Raw genomic sequence first — 18,749 nt, 5'->3', positions numbered from 1 at the left:
CTGGTCTTACTCAGGGAGACTAGTCTCGCCTCACTTCGCATACTCATTGTGAACAGTGCACGCATCTCAAGAAGACAGATATGCAATTCGAGGTCCTTGCCACTTGTCAGACAACGCGTGCGCGCGTTTCTCGCATGAAGTTAGCTCGTATGTACTAAGCGTCTTTCATTACGATACAAGTACCTCATCCCCGACGGGACAGATGGCACTACCATGCTCCCTACATTCATGCCCGTGGCCACTCAGGCGGCTATCAAGGGCTTGACACCACAGCAGGTCGAATCACTTGGGATCACCCTCATGCTTAACAACACCTATCACCTGAACCTTCGGCCTGGTATCAAGGTGCTCAACGAGGCTGGAGGCGCACATCGCTTTCAAGGCTGGAACCGCAACCTTTTAACCGTGAGCAACAGATAGATGATCACGGTTGCGCTAGCTAATCATACAGACAAATGATGCCAAGGATAGCGGTGGTTTCCAACTCGTATCACTGAGCAAGTTTACCAAAATATCAGAGGAAGGGGCCTTGTTCGCCAGCCCATTTGACGGAAAACCAACGATGCTGACGGTGAGAGTCCAGACCATCATGTCTGACGTTGACAAGTTGGTTGAAATATGCTTCCAGCCCGAAGAAAGCATTTCCATACAGCACGCGATCGGTGCCGATATTATCATGCAGCTGGACGACGTGGGTAAGGCTCCTCTAGTCTACGTTCTGAAACTGAAGGTATCGATGATGATTTAGTGAGCAGCCTCACCACGGGTCCTCGGGTGGAAGAGGCGATGAATAGATCTGTCAGATGGCTAGATCGGTGCATACAGCAGCACGACAAGTCGGGACGCCAAGACGTGCAGAACCTATTTGCCATTGTACAAGGCGGTCTTGACCCCACCCTTCGAGATCAGTGCTTGGAGGAGATGGTCAAGCGGAAAGACCGTGTCGCAGGTTACGCAATTGGTGGTCTGAGCGGAGGTGAAGAGAAAGGTGAGGCGCTGACCGTGACTTGCTGGTGTACGAGGGCGCTAAACATACCTCCAGATGTGTTCTGGCGAATGTTGGAACTTTTCTTTTGTGACTTCTATTATCCTTACTTATGCCATCGCCCTCAGCATTAAACAGTGCGCTGACAAGTTGCCAGATGACCGTAAGTCACAAATATTCATTTCTGAGGAAGCCGTGTAAGAGTTGACATTTATCAGGTCCACGCTACTCCATGGGTGTCGGTTTTGCCGAAGGTAATTCGACTTCATAGGTCATGTGGCGTCTACTCGTTGACTCTCGTCTGTATCAGACCTCTTGGTCTGTGTTGCTTTAGGTGTCGATATGGTTCGTTCTTCTATTGTCGCTGGTGAACTCGTTGAGGACGTCATTGCCGCAGGCAGACTGTGTGTTCCCTACGCGAACAGCGAGATTCGGGGTCGCGCTCACATTCTCTGGGCCAATAAACCTAAGTGAGTGTATGAAAGCCGGTTTCCATTTATCAAATCTGAGTTGTGGCAGAACTTAGCAAGCACGCTAAAGACTTTGGGCCCATTGAAGGGGGCTGCCCTTGTCCTACTTGTAGCAGCGGCACGTCTAGAGCGCATCTCCATCACATTATTACACTCGAAACAGCTGGTGCTCACGGTAAGTTTCAGGCCCCTTTTGCCGTCACCGAGGTTTAGTTCATCATGCTTCTCAGCCGTCACCCAGCACAATCTGGTCTTCCAAGCGCGAATCATGGGAGGTGCTCGAGACGCCATTATGGAAGATCGATTCCCCGAATACCTTCGATCGTTTTTCGAGTCATACTTTGGCACTCAGGGATACCCAGAGTGGTGTGTTAACGCTCTGCGCAGCGTCGGTGTCGATCTTCTGCAAGGAAAAGACGTGCCAATTATCGCAGGCTCAGGAGCAAAATGGGAGTATTCAGACGCCGCGTAGACCAACAAAAATAAACAGGGTGATGGTACATGCGTGCTCTATCGTCTTCCCTTTCTGGTTGTCCGAGCATTCTTTGCCTTCCTCTGTTCCGTTGCTTTCCTCTGCTTCCGTATCTGATCCACCGTTTTAATCTCGTTCTTGACTCTACCCATTGGTTTTCCACCATGTCGTGTCTTGCCCTTGGCACCCTTGGGTCCATTTGTGGATCCACGTTTTGAGGTAGGTTTCGTCGGGCCATCGTTCGCTTCTTCAGCTTTCTTCGATTGTCGAACCTTTCTATCATAATCGGAGCGTAACTGGTCAAGAGGCTTGGCTTCCGTGACTTTGTTGTGTCTGAACTTGCGGGAGCCTGTGCCTGGGCGGCGGTCCTGCTCGGCTTCACCGATCTTAGGCAGTGAGACCTTGCTCTTCGCTTTCCATTCCTCGAAGCGGCCGCTGCGGTAGGTTGCAGGCAGTTTGACACCACTTTCTGTCTTGACCATTTTAACGTTATCTGCACCAACGCCGTCACCCTTGACGAAACGCTTCTTCTTTTTGTCCCACTTGACTTGGTGTCGCTGCCGTCCAGCGACCCCGTCATCTCCTGTAAGGTCAAAGGTTGCGCCTCGTGCTTGCTCCACGAATGAGGCACCGTCAGTCAGCGCATACCTGCGAAAACGCCCTAAGTCAGCCAGCAAAGGCTCATGAAATGATGGACCCTACCCTTTGTCTGTGGCAGAATCTTTTTGGTAATGGGACATATAGAACTCTTCGTCTCGAAAGTTGTCCTTGCCGCCTTTTTTGCTCGTGCCAAACACAGCCTGATAGAAGCATCAGCATTGAGTGAAAGCATAGGCGCCAATTCCTCTTGACCTCAATTTCGTCCTCGTCCGCCATGTCGAGGCTGATACCTTTGGCCTTCTCGACAAGTTCAGAGGTATCTTCAACAACAGCCGTGGACGTAGAAGGCACTGCCCGTTCGACAGCTTTTTGTAGTGCTTTTCTCCTCTCTTTCATGAGCGCAGAAGTGACCGTCGTCCCCTTCCCTTTGTGGCCAACCTCGAACACAGTTTCCGAGGGAGTGAACGAGTTGACAACCTGCATTAACTTGCTTCTCGCCTGCTCCACATCAGAGCCTTTCGCGCTCCTCCACCCGCGCTGCACTAAGATAGGATGCACACTAGCCTCTGTAGCTCCAGCGAGGGACCACTGGTGGTCTTTGGACATTTCCTTCGCCCGCTTGTAACTGGCCTGACTAGCCTTGCCCTTGCTCCGCTCGTACATCATATGCCCGCGTTTCATTACATCACGGAGCGTTGGAAGCTGGTGGTACGCCTCATCGAGCTGCCGGACGTACTCGACATCCTCGTCGATCTCTTCTCGACCAAATGGACCGAATATGAGTGACTCGGTATACGCCTCGTCCCCGCTGTCAGATGGGACTTCGCCAGAAAGAGGCCGGCCAAGGAAGAGTTGCAGGTCCAGTAGATATGGCAGCTCGGTGTGGGTGACGAAGGACCATGCCCAGCCTTGCCGCCCGGCACGAGCTGTTCGGCCGACTCGGTGAACAAAGACACGCGCGCCGTGCGGGAAGTCGTAGTTGACCACGTTCTCCAGCACAGGAATATCAATACCTCGAGCTGCGACGTCGGTGACTACAAGCAAGCTGGTGTGACCCCTTCGGAACTGCTCCATCTGGAACTGTCGCGCAGCCTGGTCGAGAGCACCGTAAATGTGTGAGACCGCATAGCCCGCTGACGAAAGTAAATTGGCCAAGTACTCGACGTGATGTTTAGTCGCCGCAAAGATGAGTGTCTGGTGTGGAGCTGTCGTCACTTGTGTTGCTCGCTGCTTGCCCTTGCCTTTACGGAACTTGCCGCCTGACGTATCGTCTTTGTCGTCCTGCGGCATTTCAGACCCAAGCGGTACATGAATGACGTCGCGGAGCAGCGCCAGTAAGCACGCGTCCTTTTCGGCTTGCTTTACGGAGAAGAAGGCCATTTTGAGGTCAGAGCTAATTTTTGATTCCGCATCTAGACGGACGAGCTTGGGGTCCTGAAGTCCAGCTTTGGCGAATTCAACTAACGATTTCGGGAGCGTAGCTGAGAACAGCAAAGTCTGACGGGACGCTGGAAGGCGGTGAATGATCTCGTTTAGCGCGGTCTCGAAGCCCATTTCGAATAGGCGGTCTGCCTCATCAAACACTACGTATTGAACGGACCTGAGGTCCAGGTTCATCTCCACGATGAGGTGCAGCAGTCGCCCCGGAGTGGCTATGATACTGCGTTTCATGTGCGATGTCAGTAATAATATTCACGAAAAACGCCCTTTGGAACGCACACATCGGGGTTGTTTGTAATCATCTCGAATTGTTCATCCAGACCCTCTCCTCCAACAATCATACCCCAGCGAAGGCTCTGGCCTTTGGTGGAGTCTGATCCCGTCTGGTCTCCCGCATGGGCACCCTCGTCACTCCACCCGCGGGCAAGTTCCTTGCCCACACGGAGAACCTGAAGTGCAAGTTCACGTGTTGGAGTAAGAATGAGGGCACGAGCACCGAACGTGGTAGAGTGCCGTCCACCGAGTCTCTGTACGAGCGGAATCATGTATGCTAGGGTTTTTCCTGAGCCTGTGCGAGCCATGCCGACAAGGTCGCGCGGAGGACTGGCCAAAAGTGAGGGTATGGACGATCGCTGGATCGGCGTCGGTATCCGATAGCCTTGTAGAGTCAATGAACGTAGCAGAGAGGGATGCAGACCTGATACCAACACCTATTCAGCGCATTCAACCAAGAAACAAAGCAACGGCACGTACCCATGCTTTGGAAGCTACCACCTCCCACCTCGCCTTTGACAAACTTGGTCTTGCCTTTGGTTTTCTTAAGCACATCAGTGCCGCCCTTGACATTCCGCTTCGCTATCGAGTCACGTATGAGGTCTTGCAGATCGTCCAAGTCTCCGTCGGACGCATCGTCTGCTTGAGGATTTGGTTTATGTTTTTTGGCGGTCAGAGCAGACGAGATGTCGATCTCGTCGTCGGAGTCGGCCTTCACGACCGAGAAAGAGCTCGAGTCCGACTGTGCATCGTCGGAATCTGAGACATCTACGGCAGCTGAGGAGGGTCTCTTGCGTTTGGGTGCGGCCATGTTCGCCGATGCGGGACAAGCTCAGGAGCGTTTCTTCGAGAAAAGTGCACGGGAGCAGTTAGCATTGATCTGCGCCTGCCATTTACGGACTTGCCGCTGTCTTTGTAGATGACCCGAACACTATGCATCACGAATTTCTGGGGAATATTATACACACACAGTAGCACACTCTAGTGTTTACAATTCTTAATCGAGTATGTGTAGTGCCCTAAAATTCTCACATCGTGTCAAAACAGTGAAAGACGGTCGATAAGGAAGTGATAAATGATCTAGAGTGGCGCTATTACCAATCTATGGCACCGGTACAGATGCTTTCGAAACACGTTACTAGAGAGTTGTATGTATATAATACCATGGGTATTACAGCATTACGGCGCAAAGTAGCTTCGTCGTAGTTTCATTATACGATAGTTGTAACTTTGGTACAGCTACCCTGCTGCGAGTGCACAATACGTTATACTTGGATTATACACTGAAGGAAGCTGCTCGTCACTCAGACCATTCGCAATAGACAGAATAAACAACAATTCGTATTCAATGACTTTGAACGAGGCCTGCACAAATACTACTAAACTACACTGTGAACTCCTCAGCCCTCGTGTTCTAATCACGCTTGCCCCTCTCTGAGCTCTGCTGAAGCGCTGAAGCCTCGCTAACTGTTCTTGCGCTTGTTTCTGGGGTATCCCAGCTGATGTATCCGGCTCGGCGTCTTGATCCGAAGAGGAGCTGCAAGGGAATATTTGTCTGAAAACAAACCCCGTGAAGGGTTAGCTTGTAGCATCTAAAGTACGGAAGGAGACTTGACGTACTCGTTCCACCATACAAGTAATTCATCCATCTTATTATTCACGAAAGACTTACCAGATCCGACGAGCTCATGATAATACTGGCGGTGAGAGAATTGTCCTGGATCCTTTGTATCACCAGCAATGAATGTACTCAAGCTCAAGAGAACCGTACCTGTGAAGTACAGTGAGTACAACACCCACAAAACATCGAAACAAGACTTACGAGTGTAGCTACGTAACAAATGGAGGGTCTGGTGAGGACGAGAGATGGCGACGGCGTCAAGGTGAATTGTCCAGGGAAGTAGCGACACAATCTTCACGTTGACGAGTGCCGAGTCCAGACCTCTTGCGCTTGCGTCCGTTTGCGACAATACGAGGTTTACAAGCAGAGGGAGATACAGACCGGGGTGCGCGGGTGAAAGGCATCATGATGGTGAGCAAGCAGACGCACCTTTAGCGTGGTTTAAAGGTGTAGCATAGGTGGAGTCGGTCGGCGCGCGCCATCACCGCTCGTGGTGTACTATTCAAAATCGGAGAAAACGTATGAAGTAAAGTGCCACCACGCTACAAATGACTCGATGCTTACCAACAAGTTTGTTCTCTGGAATCCATTGATGACTCGATGCGTCGTATTGAATCGCGTCGCGCACCGCTAATAAAGGCAGTTTCCTGTGCATTAGTCCCGGAGGTGGAGCCGGCTATGACGTCGATGCATAACGCCTGGGCGTGGTCTCTCTCAAGCTCATTTCGCAATCAAATACGGTCCGATGCCTACCATTGCGCCCTAACTCTTTGCTGTTTTTGCACTTGCGCAGGTTCGTAGACAGAGATGTGATGATGCGTTACCTTGGATGTAGGCCATTTGAATCATCCAGATTTCCCGCACAAAGCGGATGAGTTCGTCAGCTTAGATGAGGATGGAGACATCACGGTGAGCTCGCCTTCACAGGACCTGGTCGAAGTGGAAGAGGCTCGTAACGATTGGACAGGAAACAATAATGAGGTTGCAGAAGATGGAGAGGATGTAGATAGTGACGAGGATGGAGACGAGGACGAAGACTTGTCATATTCGTACTGAATTCTGGGTATTTTCTGCAAATGACTCGAGGATACTATACAACGATTTGTAACCATGATACCGCGCATTTCTACACTCTTGCAACGCCCAAAACAAGCTACTTTCTTTATATCTGCATTGCATTGGTACGCGAGCGGTTTTATCGCCTAATCAAAAGCTCCCGCAAACGAGCCAACATTATAAAGTATGTTACACACTACAACATGTCACAATAGTCACGGGTTTTTCGTGATGATACCGACGGTTTCGACCGTGACGCCCGCTGACCTCAACGTTGCATACATTCTGAGGCACAAAGCGGTCAGAATGTACTCTCGTGGGCACGTCGGGCTCCATCCGCAAGGATGAGAGGCCATCCCTGCCCGTCATGTATTTCTTCCTCATCGTATAAAGGTGGATCGACTTCGTTACCTGAAAGTCCAACAGCTTCTACGAGACGTACCAGTCAGACCAAGTCTCCGCACAATGTTCTCTACTGTGTTTTCCATCGTCGGAACAGCCCTTGCACTGGCGTCTGCCTCTGCTGCTTCCGCTCTGCCTGTTTCTAGCAGGGACGTGTGGGACCCTGCTATTTTCACCCCAACCTCTGAAACCCTCTGGTACATCGGTCAAGACTACACCGTGACTTGGAACACCTCCAATCCACCCCAAGAAGTCACCGACGTCTATGGCAGACTTTATCTCACTCAAGGCGATTCCGGCCAAGCAGGGCCCACTCTCGCGCAAGGATTCCCCTTGTCAGATGGCGAGGTCAGCATCACCGTTCCGGATGTCCAGCCTGCATTGAATTGGAAGGTCGTTTGTGAGTTTGCTTTCATGATGTTCTGGATTTACTTCGAGCTGAAACGCATCAAGTGATGGGCGACTCTGGCGATTATAGTGCCGAGTTCAGGATTGAGAGTGCACCGGCCGACGCTTAATCGCACCTGCGTGCTCGATGCAGACCCGTCGAGTTTTAGGGGTGTTGGTATCGAGATTTGGACTGCATATGGACTTTCTTATCTACGGTTGTTTACGAGAATGGACTTTTGTTGGGTCTTTGATGGTAATGCACTACGATAACGGTCTAGAATAGATACTTGAGTTACCTGAAATAAGCAAGTTACAGCTCACAGACGTAAGATAGCTGCATGCAAGGCGACCGTGGTACATCCAGAACATAGAACAATCAGGCGGCGGAAGAGGGTGCTTGATCATGTTCATCACAGGGTCCCTGAACAGATGTGCATGTTCGGAGACAAGCGTAGTAGACGTCCTTGGCTGATGGTTCTCCAAGGATGTGGAGGAAACCTGCCTAGACGATACCCCCATCCGCGTGGCTTGCCTGTCGTTGCGAAGCCCAGTGTTCTGCTTTGCCCAAGGGAGTATGTGGCGCCCGCACATGACCAGGTGAATTGCGCTCCTCACTCATCTGCAGGTGCTGCAGGATCGGGGATGCGTCACACGACTCTATGGCAGACAACTGTTCACATGTTGACTGGATTCACTGGCGAATCCCCACCATGGTTATGAGGGAGCGGTACGAGACGGAGAGTAGCTGCATGATGAGGCCGCTAGCTAGAAAGGTCTGGAATTTCAGCTTCATATTCCGGGTTTTCACGAGCTAACACTGCCAGACACTGCCGTCATCGGGGGACGGAGAATAATCTAGAATATTATCTTTTCGGACTGACATAAGTCTGCTGAGCGTTAAAGATTGGTTGAAGATAAGCACGGCTGAGGCTGGCCGAAAGTTCTACAGAGAGGTTCTTCTGCTTCTGGGGTTGCTTTTCGGCGACTTTAGTCATCCAGATATCGTACGTCGGGCCCGTCGGGCAGACACCTGCAGACACCGGACCACGGTAGACCCAGTGTAGACCCATGCTAGTCCCAGTGGACTGCTCCATATGCAATGCAAGGCAGTTACTGCCACGGCAAGATGGGGCCTTTGTGGGTGACGGATATGTATGACCAGGAGGGAGAGGAGCATGGATGCCGCGGTCAGCGCTCTTGGGCTGGAGCTAACACCGGTCTCTTTAGATCTGACGCACTGCACATCTTCGATCCAGTCTCACGCGTCGGCCTCTCTGGACCTCTGCGGTGCCAATCCAAGCCATATATAAGCAGCTGTCCATCGTCCACATTATCCATCGACCTGTCCTCGTCGACTCACCCTCACCCACCTCACGATCCTCACGAACCATCCTAATCTCGCTTACCAACCTCACGTAATGTCTGCCGTCACCCGCACCATCATGACTTTCTGCTTCGCCATTATGGCTCTCTTCTCCCTTGTCTCCGCCGTCCCGCTTTCCCTCAACCGCAGAGACGTTTGGGACCCACCTGTGACCTACCCCACCAACGGCACCGTTTGGACCGCAGGTCAGACTTACAACGTTACCTGGGACACCTCCAGCAAGCCTACTCAGGTCACCAACCCCGAGGGTGTTGTTTACCTCCGCACTGGCAACACGACCTTGGCCGACAGCCCTCTCGCCCAGGGCTTCAACCTCACTCAAGGGTCCGTCAACGTGACCATACCCGCCAACATTACCGCCGGTGATGACTACATCATTGTCTGTAAGTAAAGTTGAGATGTGGTTTCTTGAACTTGAGCTGACAGCAAATGTGCTCTCATAGTGATGGGTGACTCTGGCAACTGGAGCAATCAGTTCTCCATCCAGGCCACGAACTCCTCTGCTACCGCTTAAATGCACCGTAGCAGGGATGCACCGTCTGCAATGAACTGGACTTTTGGCTGCTCTGCAGACCTTCAAAACAGCATGGACTGATAACGAACGGACTATCACATTGGACATGCTTGGACATGCTTGACGATCACAGTTTACGATACATATGGACTTTACAACTTGTACTCAGTAGCACAATCACCCTACTTTGATCTTTTTCTCTCAGGATATGGCGACGTAGTTGCATATATCTCACCACTTGTTACCATTTTGCAGTATCACATTGGTTCATCTGACGAGTTGTGCTTATCGTTCGCGAACATCGTGGTATAGGTGCAGTGATGTGTCGTAAGGTTCATTCCACTGGAATAGCCAATTACACCCTCCCTCGCAATGATCCTCTTGATATTGATGAGCCCGACCTTCCACTCACACTGCCAGTGGCGCTTCCCGTCCGTGTATGCGCTGAACTCGATGGAATGCCAGAAGGTGCTGCTCAGTGCGCTCACGTCAGTCACCACCCCCAATCAAAGTATCACATATACGTACCACCTCTCGTCGAACCCCTTGCTCCACGCGCAGCCATGATGGACGCGCGTGTTCCTCGCACACCACGAACACCGCTAGCTATCATCGGCGTTCTAGACGACGACGTTGTGCCAGCTCCACGTCCCCGGGGCGCGATCTTGGACCGCGCCCGCTCCTCAGCGAGAGCGCGTTCCTCAGCTTCTCGTCGGGTGCGTTCCTCTGCTTCCCGCCGTGCTGCCTCCCTTTCCGCTTCTTGTCGAGCACGCTCTTCAGCCTCGCGCCTGAGACGCTCCTCCTCTTCTCGCCGTTCTCGGAGAACCCGCTGCTCGTCCTGGATGCATGTACACCAATCAGTGACTCGAACTCCAGATGAGACATTGCGATGTAATAGCTCACAGCAGCGGAGCCCTCCCATCGCTGATCAAAGATGAGGCGCGTCGCGCTTTCAGACTTGGCGAGCACAGTAGCATACTTGTCCAGCAGTGCATTGGTCTGCGCCAGTTGCTGACCCATAGTCTGGCACATTCGTCAATCGACCGTGAGCGTGGCGCGTGCGATGTTAAGATGCTTCGCACCTCTGTTGCAGTCTGCGTGGACCGCAGCGCCTCCTTGAACACGGCAAAGGACGCGTTTATCTTGCGAAGCGTATGCAGATCGCGCAGCAGGCGCTCCTCTCTGGCGCGTGCAGCCTCGGACGCTCGCAGCACCGATCTTCCAGGCTCATGCTCTGGAGCATGTTCGTCCTCCTCCTCTTCGTTTATCGTATCATCGACGGCCGGGCCAGCGGCGTCATCCTGGCCGCGCTGATGTGCCGGAGCGAGGAGGCTAAATCGCCAAGGCTTATCCTCGGGTGGTCTGTCATTCAGTGATAGTTCGGATAGAGAGAGATCGGCTCCGCCTGGGCCAGTCCTTTCGGCAGTTGGCGTTTCTGGAAGTGATTCAGAGAGCAGATGGGAGCCGCTGAAGGAGGGCAAGGACGCCGAAGATGTTGAAGGCGAGTCCATAGTTCGGTTATTACAGCTACTGCTCCCGAGGCGCTCGGTTGGTGTTCCTTTCCCACGTCTCTCCTTTCAACGAAGGCTCTGGTAGGTTTTTTTTTGAATTTGTCGCTGCTATTGCAGGGGGAGTACAACAAGAAGAAGACTCTGGTAGTATCGTGTGTTACACTCAACCTAGCCAGCTGTCAAATTAGGTGGTGTCTCAATAAATACCAGCTTCCATGTTCTACAAGAGAAGAAGAAACATGATATCTAGATTCCCAATGAAACGACCGGCTCGAGAAGTTGCGACATCCTCACGAACGCTGTGAGGTGTCTGGCCTGGCCACCGAAATGACAACACTCTCCCCAATATCGATCACACCAAAGCCGCCTTCTTCGTGCCAGTCCCCACTTCGAGCCTGTATCAAGCGGTATTGCGGCTCAAAAGCCTCGTGGTCGCTGCCCGCCCATGTCGCAAAGTGCATTGCCAGAGAATGACGAGCACGAATATCCTTCGTGAGGAGGACGGCATCCTCAGGAGATGCATGGGTGGTAGCGAGGTGACTGTCGTCCGATAGCTGACAAGAGAAATGTCAGCCAAGATTGTAGGAAGAGCGCATCGAGGTTACCTTGTAGCCCCATGAGCTTACGAAACTCAGCGAAGCGCCACGCCAAATGGGTATCATAGCAAGGTCGAAAGGACCATATTTATCTCCGATTTCTGAGGAATGCCATCAATATGACACGAAGCTAATTATAAAGCCGTCAGATGCAAGGTCACCTTTGAATGCAGCTGCATTGAGGGAAAATGAGTAACCATGATACGTATCCGTGACAGAGACGTACGACATGGCCCTGCAGCGGTCTGGTACCCGGTATCTCTACCAAATGTCAAGCTCAGAACATGGAGAAGCTCACGTAAGTCAAACTCTCGTACCCAGCGTGATATACAGAAGCCATGAGGTCACTGTCCGGCGATTTTTGCTGCACAACCCAGCTAGACCAGAGGGTCCCTTTTTGATCAAACACGCCTCGCCCTGATGGTTTGCGGGCATAAATGTCAGAAGATAATAAAAGAGAAAGCGCTAACCACTCGTGTGCTGGCAGGGTGTACAGGCCAGCGTGACCTCTTGTCCACCTGCACATGGGTATGCGACTGAGTCCCACCAGTCTAGCTCCACAATCGCTGACTTGGGTATACCTGCAGACATAAGAAGAGACTTAAGACCAAGAGGGACTAAGAACTTGATAGGTCTATCCGCTTTTGATCTTTTCCAGAGGACGGAGAGTGCTTCAAGGTCACAGTGGTCATAGCTGATAAAGACGCGAAGTTAATTGGCATTCAGTGTAAAAAGAGGGAGCTCACTGGTTATGGCTCACGACAACAAAATCAATCTCGGGTAGTTGCGAAATGCTGCACGGTGGAGGCAGGCGCCTGGCTAGACCGTTCATGATATTTGACGGGTATGCATACTGGGCGAATATGGGATCAAAGATAACACGATGAGCCTTGCAGCCCTTGGCCGTAGGGAGCTGGACCAGGTAGCCCTAGAGAAAGACAGTAAGCGACGCAACAACTGAGGACGACAACCTGGGAAGACGACCGACTGCATGTCCGAGCCAAGTGGCGTGTAACGAATGCTCCATATCGCCAGAGGAGTACGCGGTGAAGTCAGCCGGGACTGTGACAGTGGGCTTGACGCGTTCATTGTCGGTAGCATCAACTCTAACGAGAGGAAGACTGAGGGATGATACAACTGCCCTGAGAGACTGGAGCGGTGTGCTGACAGGAGCCCATGGGTTGTCGAACGACGTCTTGCGGTCATTCTTGTGATGGGCGGGTAAGGGCGCCGGCATAGTAGATACACTTAGTGCAGTACTGTTGCTGGAGATGGTAGGTGAATGTAGGACGAGTAAGCGTACTTAAGGACCATGCTTGGTCTGGCGGGCCTTGGAGGGTTGTGCTCCACATTGCAGCTTAGTGTATTCAGTACGGCCCGATGGTGGTGCTGGTGAACCGTGTGGGGAAGCGTGACGTCGTAATTCTCGACCTCTCGTGGGAAAATGGCACCACTTTCCTTCTTCACTGCTCTCTGAGAGGATTAGATCGACTTGCATCTGGCTCCAAAGCCTACTATGTTATATTCAAGAATGCGATCAAATGGCAGCAAGTCTGATATACATGAAGCAATAAATTAAACAACAAGATCATCATGTTCAACGTTCTAGCACCAAGTTGGCCGAACTCAAGACTTGGACGTTGCAATTATGTCATGACACGTTATCACCTCAACATCAAGTACTGTATGAGGAGGGCGAAGGTCGGCCAACCCCCGGATTCCTGATGGGGATTTCAGTAACTCATTCGCACCAACGACATCCGAGCGTCTCTGTCACACATTGTATGACCCACGAACCTTACCTCACCAGCGCAGAAGGAACTCTTGTACCTGGCTTGAGCGGAGAGCGTACATCGTCTTTCATCGTTGGTCCTTGATATTGTATTTGTGCGTGCGACATCCCGAACGAAGCAAAAGACACGGCCAACTCCGCTGAGCTAGTCGCTTCGTGCTTCTTATGCACCCTATCGCGTGTGGGACTGGTAGACGTTACAGGACTGCGCTTCCCGTGCCCTGCTTGTAACCGCGCGAGGTACTTGTTTCGAGGACTGTCGGGATCTTCACTTTCGAACCCGACTGGAGCAGCGTTCTCATGCGGTCCTTCAGTTGCTTCAAGAAGAGCTCGGGGTTGCACGACGGATTTGGTTTCCTTGACGGGAGTGTGATTTGCTTGACAATGCGACGGACAGCGTAGTGTGATACTTGAATTACCCTCCTGTCTGTCAGCAAGCGAAGAATGGTGTGCATCATCCTGAGGTGGGGGTGTTTGTCTGGCCTTCTCCTTCCCTTTTCTACCCTGGTATTTACTCGAGGTCATCTCATCTTCGCCATCCGATGGATCGAGGTCGGTGATCGCGGCGGACGATGCTTCCTCCCTCCACTGAGAGACACGGCATCTAGGAGACTCCGTACTGACCGACGGGATTTGTTTGAGGCGTGGTTGGATGGAAGTACTGCTCCCGCTAGGCTGACGCAGGTTGCTGGGGCTTGTTGCTGTCCGATGTTTCTGCTCAAAGTCCTGGCTATCACCAAGCGTCCTAGATTTGCGCACAAGAGAACCTGAATGTGCTTCCCGCTCGGAGTGTAGCACCTCAGGCAGCGTGTGCGATCTTTCGATGGGACGAATGTTTGACGACCGCAATCGAGAGCGCTGCCTCGCAACTTCAAGAGGACTGGCATTCTGGAGTGTGAGAAGTTGCTCGGTCCTGGGAAGCGCACTCGAGGTCGAGGCACCTTCTGGAGTCCATTGCGAGTAAGAAGACTTGGTCACGGCGGTCGCTCGTGGCGATTGTGTCGTCTGGCTTGAACTGCTGCCACCCGGGTTAGAAGGCTCCCTTATAGTGACAAGAGTAGGAAAGGATGATCGAGAAGCGACTTCTTCCTGAGATTGGGGTATTGAAGGCCGTCGTGAGTGCTCACTCTGCAAGGCAGCCGAGCCAACAGAGGCGCGTTCATACACGGAAGATGGTCTTCCAACAGTGCTAGCACGGTCTGAGGCGACAACGATAGGTTCCAAGTCCTGACGAAAAAGACTGGGGGTTGTTGGCAATCTCGCCAACGACATTGACAACGGAGAGATTGTTGCGGCCTGGACCGGCGCCTGGCTGAGGTCAGGAATAGCTGCAATTCGTTTGACCTTGCCACGCGCACGAGCACCCTCGAAGACAATGTTTGCTTCTTCCATTGTATCAAAGCCCTGATATAAGGCTCCTGGAACGCGATATATCTGTTCTTGCGCTTCAATCCTGAAACCGCGACTCTACAACGCGTCTTGTAAATCCAAAGTAAAGGCGGTCACGTACCAGTTGAGATATATTCCGGGCTGCACTCCCCGAGTCACGACATAGACTTTCCTGGCCATCGTGTCTGGTATAAAAAAACAGGAACGTAGCTAGAAACGTCTATGTTGCCCTGTGGCGGTTGACCGACCGTTGGAGAAGGTCGGGGTCTAAAATATTGTGACTTTACTTATGACGGCGCCTTTTGTCGCTGGGCTGCCGATCAGGCGGATAGAGTTGTAGGGAAATGACCCTAGACTAAAGCACTCTGTACGGTGTTGCAAACCAAAACTTGTCACTAAGCATTACGATATTATGAGACCCGACTATATTACGACTGTAAGCTCTACTCGGAAAGACGGGTGATCCTCGACACCCCAGCCTACTATAACCAGCATCATAGTGACGGAAAGCCTGAGAACCGCAAACGCTAGGACGTTCACTAGCACTGCTCATACAGCTATATATCCCCTGTTCGACATGCGTCGTGGACGAACTGACGAGCACAGGTGAGAAACCACATCTTGTAACATGTAGGGAACTTCTCTCCAGAAGGTCCGGTGTCTGCGACAAAGTCAATTAGTCGAGCGACGGACAGGACACCCAGAACGAGCTCACGGTATGAGATCCAGGCCGCGAGCCCCATAGTTAGAGTAGTTGTAGTAGGCACCCACACCAAAGTACGCCAAGATCGCCAACAGTAACCTGATACCCATGATAAGGCGTGAGAGGCAGATAAAAGCAAAAAGGACGTACACCAAAAAGAACCAGCCTATTCCACTACCGACTTTCTCTGACGAGGGCGAGTCGGGATTAGGATCGGGTGTCTCGTCTTCGTTGTCGGGCTTGTCGTCCGCTGAGCGGCCGCAAGCAACTGTAGTATTCCATTCAACATGTACTTCACCGTTTTCATATGAGGAGAAGACAGGATCGGAGGTGCTATCTTTGTTGCAGATGAGACTGAAACGTAACGACTGTGGTGTTGGTGAAGACGCAGAAGCGGGGTAGGAAGCGCCATGGAATTTAAGAGAGACACCATCCGGCGCTGGGAGCAGTATCAGTTTTCACCACCAGTGAAAAGTTTGAACTCTATGGCAGTACTAGACGTACAAGAAATTGTGGAATAATCTGGGCGGAGGGAGGCCGTCTGAGCCACGGGAATGACCGCGACTATTCGATCCGAGTTGTCTCCTTTCCGATTCGTCTTTGTCAAACATGCTCGCGTGCCTGTTTCACACTAAAGAGAGGATAAGCAGAACGCAAGAAAGCATAAGTCGAGAGCACGCACCTGGTCTCCTTGAGGGACATCGTCCAGAGCTGGTAGCTCATCACACAAGTCAAATCGCAACGAGTCGAGCATCGTGCTCGGAGGTGTCTCTCTTTCTCGGGTCACCGACTTTGGGCCAGCAAGAGGTGTCATGTCATATTTCAGCGATCCTATTGAGAACTGGCAGCTAAACGAGTCTGCGTTGTTGTCATCCTGTATCGCGACGACTGCACTAGCCCAGATCAAGAAGAAAGAAAAGAGCGAGAGGGAGATGGGTGAAGACGTGGTGCGTACTGGCCTCCGGAGAGACATTGTGTAGTGAGAAAGAGGAAAAGATGGTGCCCCTGCGGACAGCGGAAACGGGTATTTCACGACAAAGTGATTCTGAGGCAGAGGCAACTTGCACAGCTCTCGTGGCACATCCGCTGACGTAAGACACGCGTGCGCGTCTCCTGGTGTGCCTTTCGATAACGCGCGTCGCTTGTGAAGGCCTTTGTGTAGATCTCTATCCGATTTATCCCTTTACTTTCGCCACCGATCATACAATGTCTGCAATGGACAACCTAGTATCCCACATTTATCATGAGAAGCAGCAAGAAGGCTCCATGCTTTGTGCTCAACACGCCCTCAACTCCCTGCTTCGTACGCTTGTCTGGTTATGCCTTTGCTGTATTACGCTGATCGTCAGGTAACAGAGGGCAACTATGTCTGTCGTTGAGGGTGGTCTGTTCAATGGAATACTGACACTTAACCTCTTCAGTTTTCTGCCCCTGACCTTTCGGATATTGCTCGGACGCTGGATTCGATGGAGCAAAGCTATGATCAGGACCGGGAGACTGGCAGCACAAACATGGACGACACCGGTGTGATATGGATCGCCGTTATATCTGATGGCTGAACTAAATCTATTACGACAGGCTTCTTCTCTATTCAAGTTCTAGAGCACGCTCTCAATGTTTGGGGCCTTAGGTGTGTCGGAGACATCCTATATTGTCACGCAGTTCTTAATCTTGCATTTAGTCTTGTTCGATGGAGATCGGAGGAGATGAGGCCCTATCAAGAGTTTCCTCAGTGAGTATATGCTTCTTTCCATCGTTTCCCATGTTCAATATTTTCATTTTTATAGCAACCGACTAGGCTTTGTGCTCAACCAAAATCAACATTGGTACACCTTGCGCAGGTTAGGTTCACCAGCCACAGACCCCACCAACGACACCGGTAACTCACACTGGTTCAACCTCAATTCCTTCGAATCAGCCCCACAGTGGGTCGGCAAGCTTTATTTGAGCATGTTCATACAGCAAGCCGAGAACGATGGTCAGCCACTTGCATGCGACCGATAGAAAATTGAGCTGACATGGTAAATACAGGGTACTCCGTCTTTGTGATAATTCCACTGGATCCTGCAGCGCCCTCAGCCCTACCACATTGCGTCGCGGACGATATCGCATCCACTATCCCGGAATCTGCGCTATCTTCATCATCATCTCGTTCTGCCGCAAGCACCAACGATCCTGGAGCAGTGGCTTCTCACAGCATGGAAGGTTTTGAAGACGAGGATATGGAGCTCCAGGCTGCCCTCCAAGCTTCCCTCGCCGGAGGATCAAGCACCTTCCCTCTGCCACTGACGGCTGGCTCATTCTCCCCAATACAGCCTCCTCAACTAGAGCAGTCCACTGCGCCAAGGGCGCCAACATCATCGTTGATACCACCTGGACAGGACCCATACGGTAACGCCGATGTTGATCCCGTGGCTGCATCCATGGCACGAAATCGGGCTATCATGAACCGTATGCGGGAGCAGCAAGAAATGGCACTAAGGGAACAGTATGAAGATGAAACTGCTCGCTTTCCTCTTGAGCCGCGCGCGCGGGGTTCTCAGGGACCACAATCCTCCGCAGATGAAGGCAACGAAGACGATATGCTACGTAGAGCCATGGAGGAGTCACTGGCTCACCATCAGCAGCAAGATGGTCAGGATGACGTCGAGCCTGAAGCTTCGGTGCCGCGAAGAGCTATGACGAACTCCTGGGGAGATCACGGTATAGAACGCGTCTACGATGACGACGATGCTGAATTTCAAGCTGCCCTCAAAGCTTCACTTGAAAACATGCCCGAAGGCTTTAACATCCCTGAAAACACAATTCCTACCCGGCCGCCTTCATCCTCAGAGGCTCCCTCTAATGCCACAACTGTGTCAAGCAGTATGAAACCGCAGGATAGCGACGGAGAGACCGAGTCAGACGCTGGTACTGCACGGACTGAATCAGAACAGCCAGAACCATCAGCAGAAGCCGTCGACATGGATGAGATGAGGCGCCGAAGACTTGCGCGCTTCGGTGGATAAGAAAGTAGTATTGGACGTAAATAGAACCATAATGATAATAATAAGATAGTGGCGTAATTCCACGCCATGTAGATTTCAAGACCTGCGAATAAAGTGAGCCAAATCTCGAGGTTGATGCATTGCGTATGACGTTGCTACGAGTT

At 51.8% G+C, this 18,749-nt stretch overlaps 7 protein-coding genes across 7 annotated transcripts; 2 read left to right on the top strand and 5 right to left on the bottom strand.

Moving 5' to 3' along the window:
• Nucleotides 1–1,679: 1,679 nt before the first annotated feature.
• Nucleotides 1,680–4,995, bottom strand: CONPUDRAFT_101667 (ATP-dependent RNA helicase DBP10). Its single transcript, XM_007768752.1, has 5 exons — nucleotides 4,721–4,995; nucleotides 4,247–4,664; nucleotides 2,780–4,187; nucleotides 2,630–2,727; nucleotides 1,680–2,575 (listed from the first exon to the last, which is right to left on the bottom strand). The coding sequence occupies exons 1-5, from the start codon at nucleotides 4,722–4,724 to the stop codon at nucleotides 1,966–1,968; spliced, it is 2,538 nt and encodes an 845-aa protein (XP_007766942.1). The 5' UTR covers nucleotides 4,725–4,995; the 3' UTR covers nucleotides 1,680–1,965.
• Nucleotides 4,996–7,206: 2,211 nt separating this feature from the next.
• Nucleotides 7,207–8,093, top strand: CONPUDRAFT_121455 (uncharacterized protein). Its single transcript, XM_007768751.1, has 2 exons — nucleotides 7,207–7,719; nucleotides 7,773–8,093. The coding sequence occupies exons 1-2, from the start codon at nucleotides 7,383–7,385 to the stop codon at nucleotides 7,835–7,837; spliced, it is 402 nt and encodes a 133-aa protein (XP_007766941.1). The 5' UTR covers nucleotides 7,207–7,382; the 3' UTR covers nucleotides 7,838–8,093.
• A 391-nt stretch (nucleotides 8,094–8,484) lies between these two features.
• On the bottom strand, nucleotides 8,485–8,980 carry CONPUDRAFT_81161 (uncharacterized protein). The gene has a single exon (XM_007768342.1). It carries the CDS (start codon nucleotides 8,777–8,779, stop codon nucleotides 8,573–8,575), a length of 207 nt encoding a protein of 68 aa, XP_007766532.1. The 5' UTR covers nucleotides 8,780–8,980; the 3' UTR covers nucleotides 8,485–8,572.
• A 344-nt stretch (nucleotides 8,981–9,324) lies between these two features.
• On the bottom strand, nucleotides 9,325–12,845 carry CONPUDRAFT_136233 (Metallo-hydrolase oxidoreductase). Its single transcript, XM_007768750.1, has 11 exons — nucleotides 12,699–12,845; nucleotides 12,461–12,642; nucleotides 12,185–12,408; nucleotides 12,032–12,131; nucleotides 11,941–11,975; nucleotides 11,876–11,887; nucleotides 11,724–11,815; nucleotides 10,690–11,672; nucleotides 10,511–10,630; nucleotides 10,136–10,445; nucleotides 9,325–10,078 (listed from the first exon to the last, which is right to left on the bottom strand). Exons 1-8 carry the CDS (start codon nucleotides 12,813–12,815, stop codon nucleotides 11,409–11,411), a joined length of 1,026 nt encoding a protein of 341 aa, XP_007766940.1. The 5' UTR covers nucleotides 12,816–12,845; the 3' UTR covers nucleotides 9,325–10,078; nucleotides 10,136–10,445; nucleotides 10,511–10,630; nucleotides 10,690–11,408.
• A 667-nt stretch (nucleotides 12,846–13,512) lies between these two features.
• On the bottom strand, nucleotides 13,513–14,898 carry CONPUDRAFT_152123 (uncharacterized protein; the record flags this gene model as incomplete). The annotated part of the gene is made up of 1 exon (XM_007768749.1): nucleotides 13,513–14,898. One exon carries the CDS (start codon nucleotides 14,896–14,898, stop codon nucleotides 13,513–13,515), a length of 1,386 nt encoding a protein of 461 aa, XP_007766939.1.
• Nucleotides 14,899–15,265: 367 nt separating this feature from the next.
• CONPUDRAFT_136231 (uncharacterized protein) lies at nucleotides 15,266–16,623 on the bottom strand. Its single transcript, XM_007768748.1, has 5 exons — nucleotides 16,281–16,623; nucleotides 16,103–16,229; nucleotides 15,749–16,037; nucleotides 15,611–15,697; nucleotides 15,266–15,556 (listed from the first exon to the last, which is right to left on the bottom strand). The coding sequence occupies exons 1-5, from the start codon at nucleotides 16,569–16,571 to the stop codon at nucleotides 15,445–15,447; spliced, it is 906 nt and encodes a 301-aa protein (XP_007766938.1). The 5' UTR covers nucleotides 16,572–16,623; the 3' UTR covers nucleotides 15,266–15,444.
• A 138-nt stretch (nucleotides 16,624–16,761) lies between these two features.
• On the top strand, nucleotides 16,762–18,702 carry CONPUDRAFT_121447 (Josephin-domain-containing protein). The gene is made up of 7 exons (XM_007768747.1): nucleotides 16,762–16,901; nucleotides 16,955–16,965; nucleotides 17,020–17,122; nucleotides 17,177–17,228; nucleotides 17,280–17,330; nucleotides 17,386–17,576; nucleotides 17,630–18,702. The coding sequence occupies exons 1-7, from the start codon at nucleotides 16,805–16,807 to the stop codon at nucleotides 18,604–18,606; spliced, it is 1,482 nt and encodes a 493-aa protein (XP_007766937.1). The 5' UTR covers nucleotides 16,762–16,804; the 3' UTR covers nucleotides 18,607–18,702.
• Nucleotides 18,703–18,749: the final 47 nt, after the last annotated feature.

The sequence above is a fragment of the Coniophora puteana genome, assembly GCF_000271625.1.
Source record: "Coniophora puteana RWD-64-598 SS2 unplaced genomic scaffold CONPUscaffold_4, whole genome shotgun sequence".
Classification (NCBI taxonomy): Eukaryota; Fungi; Basidiomycota; class Agaricomycetes; order Boletales; family Coniophoraceae; genus Coniophora; species Coniophora puteana.
The sequence above is the reverse complement of the archived record's forward strand: the minus strand, read 5'-3'. Positions and strand labels throughout refer to the sequence as shown.